General features: G+C 28.4%; 1 protein-coding gene across 2 annotated transcripts in view; it reads right to left on the reverse strand.

Moving 5' to 3' along the window:
- LOC107455049 (inactive dipeptidyl peptidase 10) overlaps positions 1 to 22,367 on the reverse strand; it is a 439,164-nt gene that overhangs the window by 163,584 nt on the left and 253,213 nt on the right. For both annotated transcript variants that reach the window (XM_016072453.3, XM_016072452.3), the window contains exon 2: positions 16,851 to 16,965. Coding sequence is in view for 1 of the 2 variants with exons in the window: in XM_016072452.3 (XP_015927938.1) it covers positions 16,851 to 16,965 (115 nt within the window). In the remaining variant the exon portion in view is untranslated. The remainder of the gene's footprint in view (positions 1 to 16,850; positions 16,966 to 22,367) is intronic.

Below are 22,367 nucleotides of genomic sequence, written 5' to 3' on the forward strand. Positions count from 1 at the left end.
AGGGGATGGCACCCCCACTACGGTAGCCCAACGACCTGCACGCGACGTCGAGCACTTTACGGTTGCACAGTTTAACGAGGACCAATACCGCACACCCTCGGATCCAACGCAGACTGATCCAAGTGGTCACCCACCCGCACACTGACCGCAGCCGGTGATGCTTGATTTCGGTGATCTGCTGGGAACCGTGTCTTAACGATCAGTCCGCTGCGGAACATACTCCGCGCAGGTAATCGGGCTACCACAGCAGGGGAGCTATTACCTCTGCAGAGGATCAAAATTATGATGGCATGTCTTCGGATCATCCTCAGGGATGTTTCCCAGGCCCTCGGTAATAGCCCATAGTGCAGCTCTAGTACGACGTTAATAAAGTATCTACCATCTTATTTTGATATGTACTGAATTGTTCAGATAAATATTTCTGGAAGGAAAACAATTTTCTTATTGTCATTAGATTTTGGAATTGTAAAATTTTACTCGATGGAAAACTCTTATTGAGTTAAAGAAACTGTAACAGATCTGTCAGTGAATCACAACAGACAAATCATGGAGAAACTATGTACAGTACAGAACCTGTTATCCGGAAATCAGAAAACCGGAAAACCAAAGAACCGGAACGAAATTCGATAAATTTTCCCGCCATTTTCAAAAAAAAATTTTTTTTTTCCTTATAAGATTTTAGGATTTTTCTTTCTATTTTGAAAGATGTTTACCTTACCATCATTTTGGAAATAATCATTAGTGTATTACTTCGTTTTTTCTTCGTTTTAAGATTATTTCCAAATTTTTTTTTTTTTTAGTTGGGTTTAACAATAAAAAAAAACGATTTTGTAGCGATTTTTGTAGCGATTCAGAAAACCGGAAAAATCAGTTATCCGGAATAGCGATGGTCCCGATCGTTCCGGATAATCTGTTCCCTACTGTAGTTGTGAATTTGTCAAAATAATTTCACATTCGTTTGATTGATTTACACCTTGAATGAGGTCTTGATGGCAAAAAGTTATAAACATTTTAGGCGAAAATTACGGGTGTGAAAGATGAGAATTAAGTACGAATTCTCAAGAGTAATTGTAATAAATTGAAAATTTTTATAAATTAAAAATATACCCATTTACTAATTGATCTATCTATGCTTATGTAATAAGCAGTTAAGGGAAGTTTCAAATCATTTATAAAAATAATTTAATCTATTTAAATTTAGTGCTTTTTTTACGTCTTTTTAATATAATACTATAAATTGATGTATGACGCTTACATGTAATATGTATTTACATACTATTATTGATTTGGGAATGTAAGCAAATATAGTCCATTAGCATGCGTACTGCAATATACATATTTTTTTCTTTAATTTGAAAAAAGCTAACAAGTATTTATAAATCATTAGAAATCTTTGTGGTTCTCAGAATGCTAAATGATTTCATTATGTATTCTTATTTCATTTCAAACCAAAAGTCTCTTTCATCGAGTTTTGAAGCAAATATTTTTTATTTTTTTATTTTATTTCCAATGAGCTGCACAATCGGTCTTGCCGATGAGCAGACCTAGTGCGTTCTCCAGAATTGGTATCCACTCTTTCAGGACCACCACAATGGGTGAGATACCGTTGGTCATGTTAATGTGGACGTCTAGTTTCTGCCACACTAGATGGCAGCACCGAGACTCTATTTGGATGCTAAAGTGCACTAGGAATTTAATTTTGCCGGAAATGCCAAGAGCCAATAAGGCTCTCCAGGGATCTTTTACATGCCGCATAAACAAACGACATGGCCGCTGAGGATTTTCTGCATCCCAAAAATCCGGTGTCTGGGCCGGGTATCGAACCCGCAGACTTGGGCTCAGAAGGCCGACGACAAACCAACTGCGCCACCCAGCCACTTGAAGCAAATATAAAAACTAGTAAAAATCAAAAGATCTCTTAAAATAATTCGAGCTGAATAAAAAAACTTTATATAATTTACTTTTATTAATATCTTATTTATTTACCCTTTAAACTAGTTTTTACTTTGTTTTTTAAAAGTAAAGATTTTTCTATAAAAAAATCGGATTTAAACTAAATCATTTAATGTATAGCATATAATAGAAATGCTATAAAGGAAATAATAATGTTTATTCCATCAATATTTCTTTCTCAAACATCGCCAAACTCTTTAAGTATTATCTTTGGAAATATCTGCGGATTAGTTCTTTCTCCTCATTTTGGCGAACGCATCACGTTTTGTTATGTTAAAGAATGGGATCAAGAAGTGCTGCGGTTTATACAAATAATACATTATTCCATATGAGAAAGTGAACTTAGAGCAGCATTTAATTAGAAAGTATATTAATGGAACATCATCGTAAATATCAGTCTAAGAAAGGTTTAATAGTTATAAGAAGAATGAAATGCATATTTCCAGAGTTATTTGCTTTTACTTGACGTAATTAAAGGGTGATTTCTTCCACAAATCATGATTATTAATTCCATATTTTTTCCCCAAAAAAGTAGATAACATTTACTAATCTTTCTTTTAACTTAGCTCAGAATGTTTCTAAAAATTACTGTGTATTAAACATATACAGTGGAAAAATCAAATTTGTGTATTTTGGACTTAACCTCAATGCTTCGCAAAACAACTATTTTATTTTAATTGCACACAAAAAATGTCTATAAAGAATTAAATTTTCATAATTTATTTTGTAAAATATATTTATTGCCACTCTTTATTTCTGCTCTAGATAGTTTGCAGTACAAGTTTACGAATACCAATATTCTACTCCGTAGCCTTGAAATTTTAAAAACTGCTTACTTTAAATTGGCACTATTTTCTATTTATACAAAAATTTTGCAATGTAATATTACTTTTTCAATTTGGCTCAATTTTTAAGTTGAGATGCATTATTTCTAAAATTGAACTATTATTTGTACATAGGTAAAGATTCTGAAGTGCCTTTTGTCTAAAATGCTTTGCAATGTTATGGTGTTTATAACTTTACATTAGTCATATATNGCATACAAAATAATAATAAATTGTCATAGGCTAGCAGTATTTCAATGAAAGAGGTTCAAATAATTGAGTCTCTACTGTATTTTATGTATATTTTTGGGGGTGAAGGTAGGGAATGTAATTTCAAAAGTGAAATGTTTAATTATCTAGAATAACAATTTTGAGTGTAGAATAAGGCACACCTTGGATTTCGCACTGTACCTTGAAGCTTTTACTATGTAAAATTCTTCCATTTTCATATTTTTATTGTTATTTCTTACTTTTATAAAAGTTCTAAGTACTAATTAGTAGTTCTTCATTACAAAATTATGTTTTCATTATATATATATATATAAAGAGAGAAAGAGCAGTTTTTTTACCCAAATAAATAATAGTTATTACTTTATTTACTTGATTAATATATTTAGCTTTCAAATTTAGTTGTTTTTCAGACTAATTTTTATCTTTCACTTAAATAATTATTTAATTATAATTAAAATGGCTTATTTTTATTATAATTAAAATATCTAGATCTTATTTTACTAATCGTGAAAATCATCTAGAAATAAAATGCTTTAACTATCAGTTTTTTCTCTTTTTTCAACTTACTTACAGCCCTGTGAGAAATTAAGTGTGCAATATATTTTTAGACGAGTACAAAATTTATATATTTTCTCTACATAAATATATAATGTATAAATTTTGCCTATTATATTGTTTATATTATGTACATTTTGAATTACACTTTAATACTTTATTCATCATCCATATTGAAAGAAAATTTATAAGCAAGGCTAATGTACGAACTGATGATAAGTTTTATAATATAATATTCGTGAATTCTCCTTTGTTCCCCGTTATTATTAAAGCAGAACTTATGCATTCTAATTGATATCCAAAATCTGTTTGGATCTTAAGACACTGCAATGAATGTCATGTTGATGAATGATCTGAACTTTAATGATATGTCTAACAGCTTGAGAATGTTAACTGTTATTCAGAACAAGTTGAAATTATGGGATCTTAAGTATGATATTTATTATGCAGAGGAAAATTGAAATATTCGAAGAATATCCAATTCTGGTAAATATATGTAGCTTTGGTGTAGTCACACACAATCGCATAAAGAATACATACAATTTCAAAATCGTCATCAATGTGTGGCTTGATATTGCTGAACAAAAAAAAAATATCTATCATGTTTAAAGTAAAAATTTTATTACTATGATTCAAAGAATATGTTATTATATATTCTTCAGGTATATTTGCACTAGAACTTACTACACTGTTAAAAATTATGAGCCACGTTGCACCAAAAATTAGTATTCATTTGTTGGCTAGATAAAATGGAGTTCAATTTTACCATATTTCCAGTAGAAGGTTTCACCAAAAGTAGTTATTTTAAAGAAACAAAAAACTGATTTTCATTCTGTTTTTTTTATTTCTTTATAAAAGCCGAGAAAAGTTTTACCATTATTAGATATGTATAACACTAGATTGCCTAAGAAATTCATTTTGACTGCTTTTTAATTTCAATTATAAAAACAATGATATATATAATGACACAATTTGTTAGAATTTTGTGACTTTTTGTACAACGTATAATTTTTTTTATCGTTAATATATACTAAGAACTTGTTATATAACTGTAAATGATATAAAAAATGTTACAAATTAATTTTGAACAAATTTATTTACACATTATTTATTCTTTCACAATCCAGTCATCTTAACTGCTTTTGAGCAATATAAGTATATACTAAGTTTCAGTTTTTCTAGTGTTGAAGCGCTCAAATGCAAGCCAAGGTTGCTATTTACCGGAAGTAGATTATTTTATGACATACCTCTAATCATTTTATGCAGCCAATCATATTTAAAAAGTCAGCATAAAAAAGGAACTTTAATAACTATGAACTAATCTTATAACATATATTAAATGATATTTGTCATTGCTTTTGTAACTAAGCTAAAATTAAGTTATCGTAAAGGCAAATTCGATAATAATTAGATAATTTACGAATTAAGTACGTGTATAGCTTGAAAGGCTAAATTTTAAAATATTTAACTCAGATTTTTTTGTTTTGATTTAGATCTGTATTATGTACTAAAACATGACATTTATGCATGGTAATTTCAAAATAATTTCTTTTTATGGTAGAGGATTGAAAAATTGCCAAACATTTTTAAAAGCAACCTTTCCTTATAAATGAGTCACAAAGTATTAAATTTTATTTGCGCTAAATGTTTGTATTTAATGATCTTAAGAAATAGCTAGCTCATTAGAAATAATATTAACTTTACATACTAAACAGCAAATATCGCAGCACAAAAACGATTAAAAATGCAATATTTATTTTTTTGAACTTGAGTGTAAGATAATAAATAAATCAGTTAATGAGATGTATATACCTTAAATATATATAAAGGCCAAGGAGGAAAAATAGTTTTTGTCCATGAAAGCTGATTGCGAGAAAAAGAAACGAATTTAAAGATTTAAGATGTGCAATTGATAGAAAATATAGAAATGTAATTAAATATCCCAAGCATTTATTCCATCCTCAAAAATTCAATTTCAAAATTAAAATTTAGCAAAACTTGAAATTTTTTATGTTGAGAAGAAATAAAACCTCAAAATTAGGTTTTGATAAGAACAGTTTTTTTTCTCAAGTTCCCCTCCAATCAATACTTCTGTAGCACTCCCGTTCTTCACTATACTTGTCTTTGTTTGTCTTGTCTATGCGTGAACATGAACCATTTCTTCCAGGATGGTCTATCTTTAAAATGTGATAACTCTCTAACAGAACCGATTTTCCACGTTACTGGTTTGTCAAAACTTAATGATCCTTACAATGCAACAGTTCGAATCGTTATTTTTGAGGAAAATGGAAATAAACCATGCTTCCCCCTTGATCTTATATATATATATATATANTATATATAAACGTTTAAGGTTTTTATAATATGTTTAAAAAGATAATCGGGTACCTTAGATTCTTGTCACTAATTTTATAACTTAATTTAAATTATTGTAAGAACAAATTAATAGTTATTTATATGAAAAATCCATTGCTTCAATACGCGAAAATTCAAATATTAAGACTTAAAAATTTGCAGAGTCTAAATTTATTTTTGCAGGCATTTTATGGGGGAGAAAGACAGTTTCAAAGAAAGAATGTTGCAAGTCATTGATTTATGAAACAAATAATAAAGATAAAAAAAAAATCTAAATACAAAAACAACTATGCATGTAAATTCACTTTTCGAAGAAACGTGCTGTACATAAATATAAAAGATTCTAAAAAAGAATCTTTAGAATAAATGATTCTTCTAACTTTCTTCTTATAAATTGAATTGTAGGACATCAAGATAAAGACCAAGAAAAATGCCAAATCTCAAGTAAATAAGGAAAAAAAAGAAAATAAATGTATCTGCTAGTAAGCAAGGTGATATTTTTCATTAACTCTAGTCGCCATTTACGAAGCAATGCTCAAGAATATACCCCCATCCCGAAAAGAAATGAGATCACGTTCTATCAGTTTCCAGCAGTTCTAGAACGTTTCTTTTCCAACTGCTCCAGTGATTGGACGGCGGCATCTGAAGACACAAAATGAAGATACTTGAATGCAAGTCTGTCTCAACTTTTCTTGATTTTTGCTTATCTATTTGCTTCTTTCTGTCAACGGGCAAAGATGGCCGACTCCGATTTTCCGCTTAGTTGGTCCCATGCAGTAGAAGGTTAGAAAACTCCCTTTTTATTGAATGATTAGAAGGAAAAGAGGCTTACATAGTTTTTGTTTTTATCTCTGGGCTATGTTACTTGGAAGGAAACAAGAAAAGCAGATGATAGATGGCATTTACTTTTTGTTCCTGTTCTTACATTAACATTGCTTTAAAAGTAGCGGTTTCTACTTATAAAAGCTTCTTAGCAAGGATGGATATTGGAGAACTTTGTTGCAATAATGAAATTCATTAATTAACTGAGTCATTTGTCATGTTTTTGAAATTTTAAAAATATTCTGATATGTTAGTTTGGGGAAAATGCAAAAAAGGTAGGTTATCGTAAATCAAAGCGTAATTGTTTTTACGTAAGTAATGTGAAGCATTGCGATGTGAAGTATACGCGTTGGTGATTGCAGATTAATATATAAGCGATGAAAAAAACGTAGCAATTTTCAAACATTAGTAATTACAAATGAGGAAAAAGATTAAAAACCAGTATTTTCTAGATAATATTTGAGTATGAAAATAACCATAATGAAATATCATTTCACCTCTTCTGAGTTTCTCGAGGGAATCAAACATGTTTTAATGTTTTTAATCTGGCTAACTCGTTAATGATTTGACACAGGGCTTACATACCTCACATTGGTATAAACAGCCCTACTGAGGATACCCCTTCGGTTTTGCTGTCTTTAAAATGGCTTACCTCGTTAATGAATCGGTTAGATTTGATAACTTTTTTCCTCGATTCAATACTATTATGTGATACTTAAAGTGGGAATTTTTCTGTTTAATCTTTGACGAGGATTCTAAAAAAATGCATACAGTGCATCTAACAAATATTAAAGTCTTGATTTTGTGGCATAAGTCGACTCTAAGTTAACTAATGAGGACGAAACATGTATATTTAGGAAGTGTATACTATATATATTCATTGTGAATGTATGTAAGTACACTTTCTACTAGATGAAGAAAGTGTACTTATATATATTCATGATGAGTAATTCAAGTCCTGCCCCTCCTGGACAGTAAAAAATATAAACTAAACTAAACTCAGAGGCACGACAGCCCTTGCGAGCCAATGCCTACTCTGCCCATCTCAGTTTTCTAGACCTTGGGCTCTGAGGTGCAGGAGCAGATGTTCCGGTCAGGTGGTCAGCCGAACGCGGAACCCCCAGTGTTTAGTTCCTAAGCGTGCTTGGTACTCATTTATAGACCCACTGAAGGGATGAAAGGCTGAGTCACCCTTGCCCGGCCCGAGGATCGAACCAGGGACCTGTGGCACAACAGCACTACCGCTCAGCCACCGGGCGTCCAGTAAAAAATATGGTATGTGTAAAAAAATGAGAGAGAAAAGTGTCTCACCGAAATAAAGTCACTAATATTATAGGTTGATGCACCTAATTGAATTATATAAAGCTTGAAATATGCTATGTTGTTAATTATTTACCATTATATACTATTATGATGGAAGCTTTCAGTTCTTCCGCAAACAGAAACTTCCTGACATTGATTTATACAGTGCTACTAAGGATACCCTTCTGGTTTTGTTGGGCATGGAGATCGAGGGGAAGTTAAAACTCATTCAAGACATGCACCTTACAATCCAAATACCGTATCTGTATAAAGATTTTTCAGCCTAAATGGAGGCATTATTCTGATTGAAAATTTTACCTGGGTTCCCAGTTATCTCAGCAAACTGTAGTAAATAGGATTTTAACATTTTTTTCGGTGATCAGCAGCTTTCATGGAGCCTGAGGGAAAAGTCTGGTTAAATTTATCACCATTGGAAAAGTTTTACCACCATTTATGAGCCTCCACCTTTTTGTATCATGAAAAAGATATCATATTCTACTGTCAATACATGCCAAAGGTATGCAAAGTTTTCAGGGAAATCCAACTTCGTTTCTTTCCTACGTTCTTTTGCTTGTGGATTATGTTCAACATGTATTATGTTAAATTCTCTTACATTGCATATTGCTTGTATAATCCAAAAAAAAAAAAATGAAACAGCCGATGAGAAAATTCCCGTGCACAAAATGATGAAAATTCATCAATGGTGTGGGAAGTTTTTGACAACGGGAGTAAACATAATCTGTCTTTATCCCATGGCTGCATGGTAGCTAACGCACACCAAAAAAGGCTAAATGCCCATTTACTGCCCTTTGCAGTTATAGTCACCTACATTGGACTTTCAAACAAGGTGATACTTAAATTCATTGTAGAACAAAAATTCGCAAATTTAATTTTTCGGTAGTAAAAAGAATGCCATGGAATGAGCTGCATTCTCCCCTAATCTGAATAAAATGTCAGGGGGTATCTTCAGTATCCCAAAGACAGGCAATTTCATGTGCATAACAGAATTAAAGGATGCCAACCTCGTATAATATTGGTGCCAGTACCCGCCAAAGATTGGTAAATAGTAACAAAATGACATATTTTAAGTCATATATAAATTTATTGGGTGTATCGGATGTTAATGTTTGTGGCTTGTTACTCTTTGTAAATGTATATATATATGTATAATTTGGGTTATATTTCTGTAAAGGAAAATTAAATTTATACTCTGAAACTTCCTGCAGAAGAAAGTATACAAAAAATAAATGCGCTATGCAATCAAATCAGGCATACTTTAGTTAAGTTTTCATGTCATAGTTGGTGCAAATTTTGCATAAACGCAACTTATATTATTTTTATTTCTTTTAACCCATTGTCAGTACTACGTTAAAGTTAGAGATCATATTCTGAAGTTCATTTAACTATATATGAAATTAAAGCAGATACTAGTCTAAATATTCACATTCCTGTTTTTATTATGGTGCAATTATAAAAAAATTGGTATTACATAAAATTTATCAAAAATTCGTAACTTGCCATTTTTCTTTAAAGAAAAATGTGTTTTTAATAATTATGTTATATATGATATTTCCATTAAATAAACTATACTAAACGGCTTCTGATCGATCGACTTTTTTTTGTCAACTATAGAAAAATTATTTTTAATCTAAATACGTGAAGACAAAACTCCGGAAAATATCTAAAATAATATAAGCATATTTTACAAAAATAATTTCATTAAAAAATTACATCAACCCTATTATTTTTCAGGTTAAACAAATGAAAACTGAACGTGCCTTGACAAGAAAAAATAAAATAATTAGTCAACAAAACATTGTTTTTAATTAAAATCTTTCAAGCATTGTGAATTCTAGGAGTGAAAATCTGTTTCCATTACCAATCAGTAGAAAGTAGGAGAATTGATTATTTGAAAAATTCTCTCCAAATTCACGTAGAAAAGTCATTTAAACTATTTTTACTTAACTGTCACTTAGGCTAATCTAGCCAATTATGCTGCAATCATCAATGTATTTGATTACACGTAACAGGTTTCAATATAACCTTCCTTATTAATGATTCGTCATAAATCGATAGCATTTCCCTCCTTTGTTTAAATGTAATTTGAGATCTCTGATGTTTATAATTATTGGGTATTTTTTCTTACATTTATAATAGATGTCATAAGTAGATTTATTACGATACATCCAGTTTAGGTTTTAATCTAAATAAACTCTAATAGTAAAAAAATAATGATCTAAATATATATATTTATAAAGTATAGGGTATACTTTCTTCTAAAAAAAGAGAAGAAAAAAGGGAATAAAGCATAAATTTTTGACTCTAATTTGTGCTTTATTCACGTTTTTTCTTTCTTTATTTATTTTCTTTTTTGTAGTCAAAATACATATACTCCAGAAAATCATCTTACATATTCCTATTTCCCGAAAAAGAATTGTTTTAAAAATTGATAATAGTCACATTGTATTTTATTTCGTTAAAATAAAACAAATCTAAACGTGTCTAAGCAAGCAACAATTACAGAAGTATGCAATAAAAAAACCATTTGCAACTAAGATCTTTCACGCATTGTAAAACTTTGGCATGAAAAATCTGCTTTCAGGATCCATTAGTAGAAAGTAGGGGACTTAACTCTAAGTTGAAATTCTCTCTGAGTTCACGTAGGGAAACCTATTACGCTTGGTCACTCATCTAGCACTAGGGTTAATCTAGCCAATTGTGCCATACTCCCCGAAGTACTTGTGTGCCCATCGGACCAATAAGCGAGCACTTGAGATTGGGAGACTCCAAGGGCTTCAATTCTGTACTAGTATATTCTGTTCTACGATCAATATCTAATAACTGAAATTATGCTCAGAATTCTGAAGGTTACAATAGTAAATTTGGAATTGATAGTTTATTTATATACATAGAACTAGGTAAAAAATTGTATATTTTTGCATTTTTGTCATTTTGAAGAACAAATTAATTTTAGGACTTTATACTTCATTTTTTTTGTAAGTTACAGATGTGGGATTTTGTTTACTCGTGATAGTGATAAGTTATGCCCAACATATAATATTGATCTCAGTTTTTTTACATTTAATTTTTTTAAGTATTTTGAAAACTAATACTTCAAGTAGGTAGAATATTTTCTCCATATTATTACAGATCATAACAATGAATGTATTTTACGAAGCATTTTTAATTTAAATATTTCATATAATTTTTTTAAAACGTATTGTGGAAAAGTGAAAAAAAGAGACAAAATCGTATATGCTGCTTTGAAATTATCATGAATTTCAAATTCTCATATTACAAAACATGTATGGAAATTTTATCTAAGTTTAAAAACATGAGTACAAGTAGGGTTCTTTTTATCAGAAGTTTTTTCCATAAGCTAAAAACAAGTACTAAAATAGTTTAGAAATAGTTTTATTTTGAGACATAAATATTTGTTATCTGAACAAAGAATTTTGAATTTGAAAATTTAAAATTATGCATAACTATTTACGATAAAAATATATGACTCTTCACAAAATATTTCAGAAAAGCAAACTTGCTCCTGATAGCGAATAAATATTTTTCAGAGGTAGCAAATTTTTTGGTTTTGTGTACGATTCTTGGCTTAGTAAATTCGATTTATAGGGTTTTAGCCAGCCAACAAATTTAACTAAAATGGGTACTTTTTAGTTTACAATTTATTATCGTTTTATAAACAAATTGGACAATCTGAAGTAGTTGGCTACTCTGGTATTACAACATCACATTTTTAAAAACATATTAAAAAAAGTAAATTTCGAATACCATATCGGACAGTATGTAAATATGTCATATAATTTCGCACGATAAAGTGTTAGCCTTTTATTTACAAAAAAATAGAACTTTTGTTTATAAATAATAAACAATAATTTCATAAGTTGATAGAGCAATAATTTTATAAAAAAACGCAAACTGTGTATACGTTAACCACAATAGATCCTGTGCTTTTAAATTTGAACTATTCATATGCCAAATTATTTTTAACAGAAATGAGATGCCGCCTCTAAATTTTTATTTGAATTATATACCGGCATACTTTTAGCGCTTGTTTTATGGAATAAATTCATAGAATTGTAATCCATAGCAACAGTGAATTACAATAGTTTAGAAACAATGAAAAAAGACGTTATGAAACAAAAAATATGTAAAATTTTATAGAAAAAAATGTTGATAAATCATAAGTTGATAAATCAATACTTTTATTAAAAAATGCCAATTGCCCATGCAATAGATTATAATACAATACAATAGATCTCGTGATTTTAAATTTTGATTATTCACCTGACAAATTTTTTTAACAGGAACGAGGTTTCCTCTCTAAGTCTTTATTTGAACTGCTACGTACGTAATTTCACGTACCTAATACGACGTAATTTCAACGATGGTTTTATCAAAATTATGCATAGAATTGTTATCCATAACAGGAATTGGTATAGTTTAAAAACATTTAAGGAAGATGTGATTAAACAAAATGCATATACTATTTTCTCAAGAAGATATTATTTTTTTGAAAGCGTAACGAGCATTAGAATAAGAACTTATTGTAAGTAACAAGCAGTAATTTTATTAAAAAACACACCAATTCTATATACATTTCTTACAACAGATCTGGTGATTTTAAAATTTGATTATTCTCCTGCCAAATTGTTTTTAACATGAGCGAGGTTTCCCATCTATATCCTTATTTCAACTAGATCCCGACATACTTTCAACGCTGGTTTTATCAAAAATATGCGTAGGATTGAAATCCATAACAGCAGTGAACTGGCATATTTTAGAAGCATTGAAAGAAAACGCGGTTAAACAAGTAGAATATATTATTCTCCTAAGAAAATATTATTGTTTTGAAAGCGTATTAAAGATTTGAATAAGAACTGTAAAGTTTTCGTTTCTAAATGCAAATATTGAATAAATTTCAGACAAAATAAGTCTAAAACCATCGTCTTTCTGATGAATTGCTTTATACAAGCAGGCTATGGATAAAGTATATCGTCTAAGTATATACCTAGACGATATCTCTCTAAATCCTTTTTTTGAAATCATTTGTTATTTACGTAAGTAGGATGGTAACAATACTAAAAATAGATAAAGCAAATATTCTTTTGTATTTTACATATTTTTGTTGTGCTCTATGCATAAAATGTTACTCTCTATGCATTTATTCAATGATTATAGTTACCTTTAAAAAATTGTTTCGCTCTGAAAATCTTATGAGTGATGGTTATATATCTATTATATTTGCAAAATTCTTTAAAACAAATTAAGTAAATCGACGGATAAGATATAAGAGATTATTTAAATTATTATGACTTATTTTCATCATTCTTGTAACTCAGGTTCAGAGAAATGGTGATTTTGCGCACGGAAAGGAAAGGTTTTCTTAAAGTACTGTCCATCTTCACTGTGTTATAACTCTCAGAGAAAACCGATTTTTACACTATTGATTTATCAAAACTCAGTAATCCTCAAAATGCAATAGATCACGATCCAGTTGTCCTTTTTGTGAAAAATTGCACAAATTGTTCTCCTCCCTTAGTATATATTTCTTCAAGGTGCATATCTAAATTCTTTTTTATTCGAAATCTTTTATTATTTTCTATGTATTATGGTAAAAATAATGAAAATAGATAGCATTAATAATTTTTTGTAATTTCTGTTGCGTTGTACACATAAAATGAAGTTATTTACTCATTGATTTTTTTCACTTTTTAAAATTCCTTTCTTTCCAAAAATACTTTTTCAAATTAGTTGTACATCCACGAGATTTACAAAATCCTTTAAAATAAATTGAATAATTGATGCCTGCATAAGAGATTAGAGAGCTGTGAGCTCATTCAAATGATGATGACTTATTCTTTTCATCGCCCGTGTAATTTTTGAAACATCATTTTAGCAGATTTAAATAATTCTCGAGAATTTAACTCCTGTGAATATTCAACAAGCTTTAAGGATTGTAACATTAATATGCATAGAATTACAATCCGACAGTGGATTCAGGAAGAGTTTAAAAACATTGAAAATAAAGTCGCGGTTAAAATAAGTAGAATATATTATTATCCAAAAATGTATTCTTGAAATTGTAAGAGAAGATTTAAATAAGAACTGCAGAGGTTTCGTTCCTAAATGCAAATATTGAATAAATTTCAGACAAAAAAGAGTTTAAATCATTTGTCTTTCTGATGGATTGCTTTACAGAAGCGGTATAGATAAGATATATCTCTAAGGAGTTTTTGCTCTAAATCCCTTTCGTGAAATCGATTGTTGTTTACTAAGATTGGAAACAAAAATGCAAAAAAAAGTACAAATCTTCTTTTGTATTTCACATTTTTTGGTTGTATTGCATGCATAAAATGTAACAATTTATTCACTGATAAAGCCACCTTTTAAAATCCCTTCATTTTCTCCCGTGAATTCAAAGAGATTGAAAAAAAACTTACTTTTAAATATTTCACTTTTTAAAATAACTAAAATAAATTGACGAAAGAGATTAGCAAGGTTAAAGCTTATGCAAACCTTGATGACTTATTTTTTCATCGCCCGCCTAATTTTTGGAAGTATAATTTCAGCATGAACATCATTTTCGCATGAATTTTTCTCATGAATATCAACGATTATGAATATTCATCAAGCTACTATTTTTCGCTTTCAATGCGAATTTTTTTTAATGTGTATTTTTAATTACATAAATTAAAAAAAATTATCACTTAATGATGAAGTGTTTTCATTTTTAAGTAAATTTTTTAATTGATAGGCCTTTGGAAATCATGGTGTTTTAATTACGTCATTTTACTTTTTCAATTAGAAAGTATGGTAAACGAAAAGGGAAGAGCAATTACTATTTTTACTCTAGCAATTGCGACATGAATATGGCATACTCAAAATATTTTAAGAAATATATAAAATATATATATATATATTCTAAGATAAAAAACTAGTCTCAAATACATAATTCATAAGAATTACGAATTTATTAAAACTGATATCTATTTTCCTTTAATAAGTGGGCCATTATTTTATTAAACAAATAATCAACTTTTCCCATCGTTTAAATTTCTAGTTATTTTAAAATCTTTCTTAAAAGTAAAGAAATATAAAAGTTTTTATTATAGAAATAACCATTTTTTTTATATAATTCATTTTTTAACATATTTTCATAACCAATTTACCAGCATTTTTTCTTTTTTCGTTTTTCAGTGATATTTTAAGCAATTTTTTTGCAAAGCTAAGAAATTTCTTTATTTCTGTTTAATTAATTTAATTATTCCCTATTCAAATCCTATTTGAGTAAGTATAACTTAATGATATTATTAATGGAATAAAATTCATTTTGCGTTTTGATGGTATTTTTCATAGAACCTAAAAGAAATTTAAAAACATTCATTTGAATCCCAATTTAGAATAACATTACATTATATTTTTGTTACTCATTCCCATGGACTATCAGGGCTGAATCAGGTCCATTACTTTGTACACAATAAAGAAATCCAAAGCCACCAATATCTTACTGATATGGTCGAGAACTTTAAGAATATGGTCAGGTAGAGTCTGCCCAGAAGTACTATTTTCAAAGCTCTTAGTACCCTCAATGTCAAAGATTTAGATATCCACTCAGGAAGCGGTTGGTGTGATCCTGCCTGCTGGTATCAAATGTCCCAGAGCCACCTGGTTGCTTGCTCGATACCAGCAGAGTGCTAATGGAACAAGCCAGTTGGTTTATCTTGTGTTTGCTTTTGTAAAAAAGCAAAGTATGTGAGAGGTGAATAAGATGGAAATACTTCACCTGAACCTGTCTTAAGCATGTCGTCGGAAATCACATAGCATTGTTGGAAATTTCTCAGAAAAAAATGGTTAAATAACAATTTATTGAATGGTTATTTTACCATATTTAATCAAAACAGTCAAATAACCATAAATAAAATGGTAATCAAACTGTTTAGCTTCTTAGTTCAAACTCAAGTTTGAGAAAAACTGTTTATTAACTGCTTTCACCTAATACGGTTAAACAACCAGAATTTTATTGCTCGAACTGGAACCACGTAATGAAGCTACTTAGTTCTTTGCAACTGCGTACATATCATAGCCAAGTGGGCGTATTTGTCAAACTCATGACCGGCAGAACTGGAGTTCTAATCCTAGAGTTGACACCACAATATTTCCTCCATTCCCTTCAACACATGAAGAATTTCCAGTGTCAGGCACTCCCCAATGCCCATTACATAACGAAAGGCCGAGCTACTATGTCTAGTTAAATAATTATTATTACATTTTTAAGTTTTTGAATAATGATAGTAGTAGATGTTTAAAAAACCGTATAGTTTTGTATTCATGGTTTTAAGACCATACTTTTTGAAAATGGTTTCAAAACCATAAAGGAAAAAAAAATGTTCTTTGCCATAAACTTTACGGTTAATCGGTCTGACAGACAGCTACCAGTTATTTTACCATAATTTTAGAATGAAAATTTCAACAGTGTGCTTGCAATATTAATGTATGGAGGATTCACTTAAAACGGATTCGAAAAGGATTTTTTCTGATAATTCATTCAGATATTATCTCTCAGATTGTGCAAACTATCCAAATCTCGGATAGCACTTTTGCTATCTGAAAAGATTTAGATTTCATTTATTTGAGAGAAGGAAAAAATAATATTGGAATTATAAATAATCAACAAAAAAAATACAATTATAAAAAGGTTAACTGAATTTTTTACCTAAGCATAATGTAAATTTTGATAATTGAATTTTGCCACTATAACTATATTTGATAAAACAATAAAAGAAAAGTTACCTGGTGTAAGAAGTACAATGGCAGTGATGATGAGTGAGCAGACTGTGGCTATGACAAGTAAGGCAATTCCAATTCCTTTCCAATTTCGCTGATCTGGATCTTCTGATACTAAATCCTATAAAAAATAAGATAGAATTATTAAATATAATTTTAATCAACTATTAATCATGAGATAGATAATACTCTTATTCTATTATATATCATACATCACGAAATGCAAACAATGTTATGTATTTTAGGGAAACTGATAACTGGTGTTAAAACTAAGTCCGATATAAAAAGCTTAGAAAAATGTTGAAATGATAGAAAGAACAACGTTTTTCATGATAGAAGCCTTAAACTTGGTACACATATACCACATATTTGAAACTTCAATTTTTAATATGAGGTCACCTCAAACTTAGCTTATAATGGTAATGGCGAACACTCGAAATAGGGTCCTTTAAAAAATCATGTGAGTTGTTTTTAAATAGTTTTCGCTAATGTTGAATGATAAGTATTAAAGTAAAATTAATGCACGATATGTGCTTAAAATGTGCACCAAGTTGTATGTTTTTAATATTAGATGCACAATTATCTCACCTATCCACATTACTAAGACAATATGATACGCTCATATCATATTGTATTAGAAATGTGGATATCAAGATATCATAGTAATGTGGATATCAAAATAGGATATGCGCAGTCAGTTAACGCCATCAGAAGGTTTGTGACCCAGGCAGCTACCCAGGTTTAAATCACAGCGATGGCAGATCGATACGAACTCTTCTCCCAGTTCGCAACAACTGATGCTGGCATTAAACAGCTGATGCTGACATCGCAGATGCTAATATTAAACATCATCAGTAGTAGGTTAGAAATTCCTCAGTGTCGAGCTAACCATGGAATATTTTTGTGGTTTTTCTTTCCATGACACATTAAGATTGTTCAGATCCATCAAAATGTCATCCATGATAGCTAGTTAGTCCCAAAGTTCGATCAAGGAGTTTCCTTGTCTTCTGGATTGGGCTTGAAATTACAAGAGTTTGGAGATGAACTTTAACAGCCTTAAAGCCAAAAATGGGTCATCTGTTTCAAGGCTAGATGTAAAAAAAAAACAAATGGTACCGGTAAAAAACAATGGTAAATGAAAGATTGACGAAGCATTCATTCTGAAGAGTTAAACAAAAGAACATATGTGTTTTAGCTTCAAATAAAGTACGAAAATAGCTTAGCGTATTTGTAAAACAATAGTGATTTTCAATTTCAATTTAATAATATTTTACAATATACAATTCATAAAAAATGTGTCATTGTTACTTCTACAGGGAGATTACTTGTTTCTATAATTGCGTATCACAGTAAATAAATAAAATAAAGCAATTCATGTGATGAAACTTCTGATGTTACAAATATAAAACTTAAAGTAAAAAAAAATACAATCTTTAAAGATTTTTTATTCATTTATTCAATTTTGAAACAGTGAACAGATTAAAAAATGCAATTCAAAACATGTTTATTTAACTGAAAAATAAAGTTTGTATAAAAAGAGCACTTTAAACACCAGCACGAAAGTCGAGAAATATAATAAATTGTGACTTTCTAAGGAATAAAAAATGGTCCAGTGTTGTAGGGTGTTTTGAATAAACTTTTGAATCTTTTATATTTGTTTACTGTTCATATTCTTAAAAGGTATATTTACAAGTCGTTTTAGCGTTGCTGGAACGATGCATTTAATATATAAAGGTGTATTTATTATATTACTCTATTCAACACAATGTACATCAAAAGATGTTTGTAAAATTAAAATGATAAGTGCTTGCGTTTCAAAGAAATACTTTTTAAACATGATTTTTTGTGAAAAAGTAAATGAATAAAAATAAATCTGGATGAGTATAAAATTTTATGTTCATTTATCATCATTCACTTTTTTGTTATTTGCACTTGTTTCTTTCCTTTCTTATGAATGAAACTTAATTTCGGTTAAAGTGTCAATTATGTTTATTATTTATAAGATAAGTGATTTTAACAACAATGTATAGTTAAATGTTAGAAATTATTTGCATAACTAGGCTTTGTTATTTTATGTTAACGCGGGAATTTAATTATACAATAGTTGAAGTAAACAAAATAATATCCATTTTATTATTTTTTTTTCTTTTGTAAAAGTTAAGTATACAACAATTTTTTTCTACTTTGTAGCTGCATTTTAATACATTATAATATCTAATTATTAATACAATCTAATATCTAATTATTAATACGTTTTTATTGCTTAAATTTAAATTCTTTATTTTTTTTTAAATTAAAAAACAAGATTGGCAATTGTGATGCCAATATGACGCTTTTTTATTATACTTAATAACTCAAAATTTTATTCCGCCTTTTAATGTATTTTTAGCATTTCAGATCATCAAAAAATTACCATATATGGTGCATAAACCTTTATTTTAAAAACAAGCATGATTATTTTCTACAACAACAAATGTTGCTAAAATTAACTGTGCTATAATCTTATCTATTAATCTTAATGTACCTGCTTTATAACCAAGCATATCAAACAGTTTTTGACTATATTAAAATTATGTTTAATCATACAATCGCTATTATTATTATCATGCAATTATTATTATTCATTGATAAATTTCTATATCTCTTTTAAATCTGGATTAGTATGATTTATTGATAAATTTCTATATTTCTTAAATCTTAATTATTAAAATTTGTTATGAATTTCTATGTTTCTTAAATCTTAATTATCATGATTTATTAATAAGTTTCTATGTGTTTTAATTTTTGATTATTATAATTTAGTGATAAATTTCCATATCTCTTAAATCTTGATTATTCTGAAACATTGATATATTTTTTGTCTCTTGAATCTTGATTATTATGATTTATTGATAAATTTCTATATCTCTGAAACCTTATTTAGAATTTCATTTCTTTACTTTTTCATTTTATATAAACAATTAAGGTTGTTACAACATTTTTCATTATTTTACTTGTCATCATTTATTTTGAAACGTTTATACTTTATCTTAGTCAAGTCTTAAAATTAAGGAATCATGTAGTTTATTTCGGAAATAAAAAATAATAGCTTCGATCTATAAAATAAAATGATAGTTAGTCTCTATGATAGATTCCCCTTACAATACAACGTAACACAAAGTTTTTTCTCTATAATACAGTATACTACGAAGTCTATCTCTATGGTAAATGCTTTCAGATAAAGATTATTTCTATAAAATTGTATTAGTATAATAAAATCATTTCAATTATAAGAAAAAAAGTGTAATAAGTTGTCCATGACATTACTCATCTGAAAGTGATAAATCTTCGTTATTATATCCTTTCTATAATATGGAAAAAATAGTTACTCTTCTATATATAAATATAAATGCTTTCTATATTAGGTATTGTTTATTCTTATCTCGACCCACCCTATTCAAGGGAACACGAGAGTAGAACATGCATTCTACAGACAAAACATACATTAAACATACATAAAACACATAGAATTACAACAAGAATAAATGGCTTATACAGAGAATAGAAAATGAAGCTGAAAACGTCAAAAAATTTTAAGGTAAGAATAAAAAAATTTTGTAACTGGAAAGCATTCTAACTCTTAAGAAAAACAAAAGAAAAATTTAGAAAATAAAAGAAAAATTCTAGACTATAATAGAGAATAATTTTTATTATTTTCTTTTTTTTTTTTTTTGAAAAATAAAAAAATAAATTTTTTTTTTTTTTAAATATAATTTTTAGAAAAGGAAATTTATCAAAAGACTAAAACTGAATCTAAAACAAGAAAGTCTATTAGTTTAAAAAAAAGATAAGAAGAAATATTTTACTAAGATAGATAATTATTATTTATTTATTTTTCTTTTTTTAAAGAAAGGGTAAGAAAAAAAAAGTTTTTTTCTGAAAAAGGAGGAAGTGTCAAAAGAAAAGAGAGAAGAAAATGGAAAAAAAGTAGAAAGAAAATTAAAGAAAAAAAGGAAATTAAATTTAAAATTATTATTATTATTGCTTTATTTTTTTGTAGGAAATTTTGAAAAAGAATGTTTAAATACATAAATAAAGAACAGGCGAACCTATGGAACGAATTGCTAAATTCGATGCTGAGCAAAATATTTTAGATAGAAGTTTTTAGTGGAGACATCAGAATAGAATTAAACAAATGGTTTGACCTGGGAAAGGAAAGTGTTAAAAACTTTTTTTCTTCTTTTAAATAGGAATTTGCAGAATCAATTATGATCTGGGAAGATTAAATCTAAGTTCTTTTAGTCTAAGTAGATATGTTGGGCAAAAAGCGTAGGATGCTTTGTGGTTGGTGCTGAGATTAGCCTCTGGGTGATCTTGATTGTAGCATAGGCAGTTTACACATTGTATTTGATTTGAATGACAATGGGAGTTTCTATATTAGGTATATATCATTAAATGGAAACGTAAAAATATTCCTAATTTTAAAAGTTTAAATCCTTTATAATATTTTTTTAATTTTAACAAAATTTCCCAAATTTCTCTTCTACTGTTTTAAAAATAGAAGAAAATTGATATGTGCTTTGACTTTTTAACTTTCTTTAAAATTATTAATTTAGAAATAGTTTCAAATAGAAATATAGCTAAATATTAAGGAATGCATTTCTAATTATAAAGTGCTTTGAATAATTTATCCATGAGCATTAAAACTTGAAAGATGCTATGCCACATACAGTGGTTAAAGAATTGGAAATATTGATTACACCTGCGTAAGTTTAGGTTATAGTGGTACAAACTTTGCTACTTATAATTAGATTTATATACATTTAAAAATAACTTTTCTACGATTTATCCCTTAATACAACTTTTCAATGACGAAGTGAAATTATTAAACAATAGCTACATTCACTAATTGAATTAAAAGCCTTATGGAGCTGCTTACCGTTACTTTAATTTCTTTGTTAAAGGTTTTATTTTAATTATTTCTCTTATTTTTAAATTTTGTTTTATAACGTTAATTTTTGCTATTATTATAAAGTTTATCATTTTTTTTTAAAAATTACTTAATGTCAATTATTTTTTCTTAATAAATTTAAAGTATACACATCAGAATTATTCGCTAACCATTAACAATTTTCTAACCATTTTTAACAATTAACAATGTTACGCTTTTTTCCCTGAATGTCCAAAAGTGCTAAATATCGATAAATATTTTAAATGATATTTAATAAATGTTCTAAAATAAAAAATATAAAAGTTTTTTTTAATAAACTTAAGATATTTTTAAGAAATCACGATACACAGTAAAATCCTCATACCTATAAAGTTAAAAAGTGTCTTTTATAAACTTATAGGAATAATTTATAAAACCTAAAAATAGGTTTAAGATCGTAATTACTATACAGTCTTATTTACGCAGAGAGAAAAAGTATGTTAAAAACTATCAAAATATAGTAAAATTTAACATGTCTATGGTAGTTCTATGGGAGCATGGAAAAAAAAGCTCATTAATTTTTACCGCAGCTCTTTGCAAATGATTTCGGTAAA

This window comes from Parasteatoda tepidariorum, chromosome 6, assembly GCF_043381705.1.
Source record: "Parasteatoda tepidariorum isolate YZ-2023 chromosome 6, CAS_Ptep_4.0, whole genome shotgun sequence".
Classification (NCBI taxonomy): Eukaryota; Metazoa; Arthropoda; class Arachnida; order Araneae; family Theridiidae; genus Parasteatoda; species Parasteatoda tepidariorum.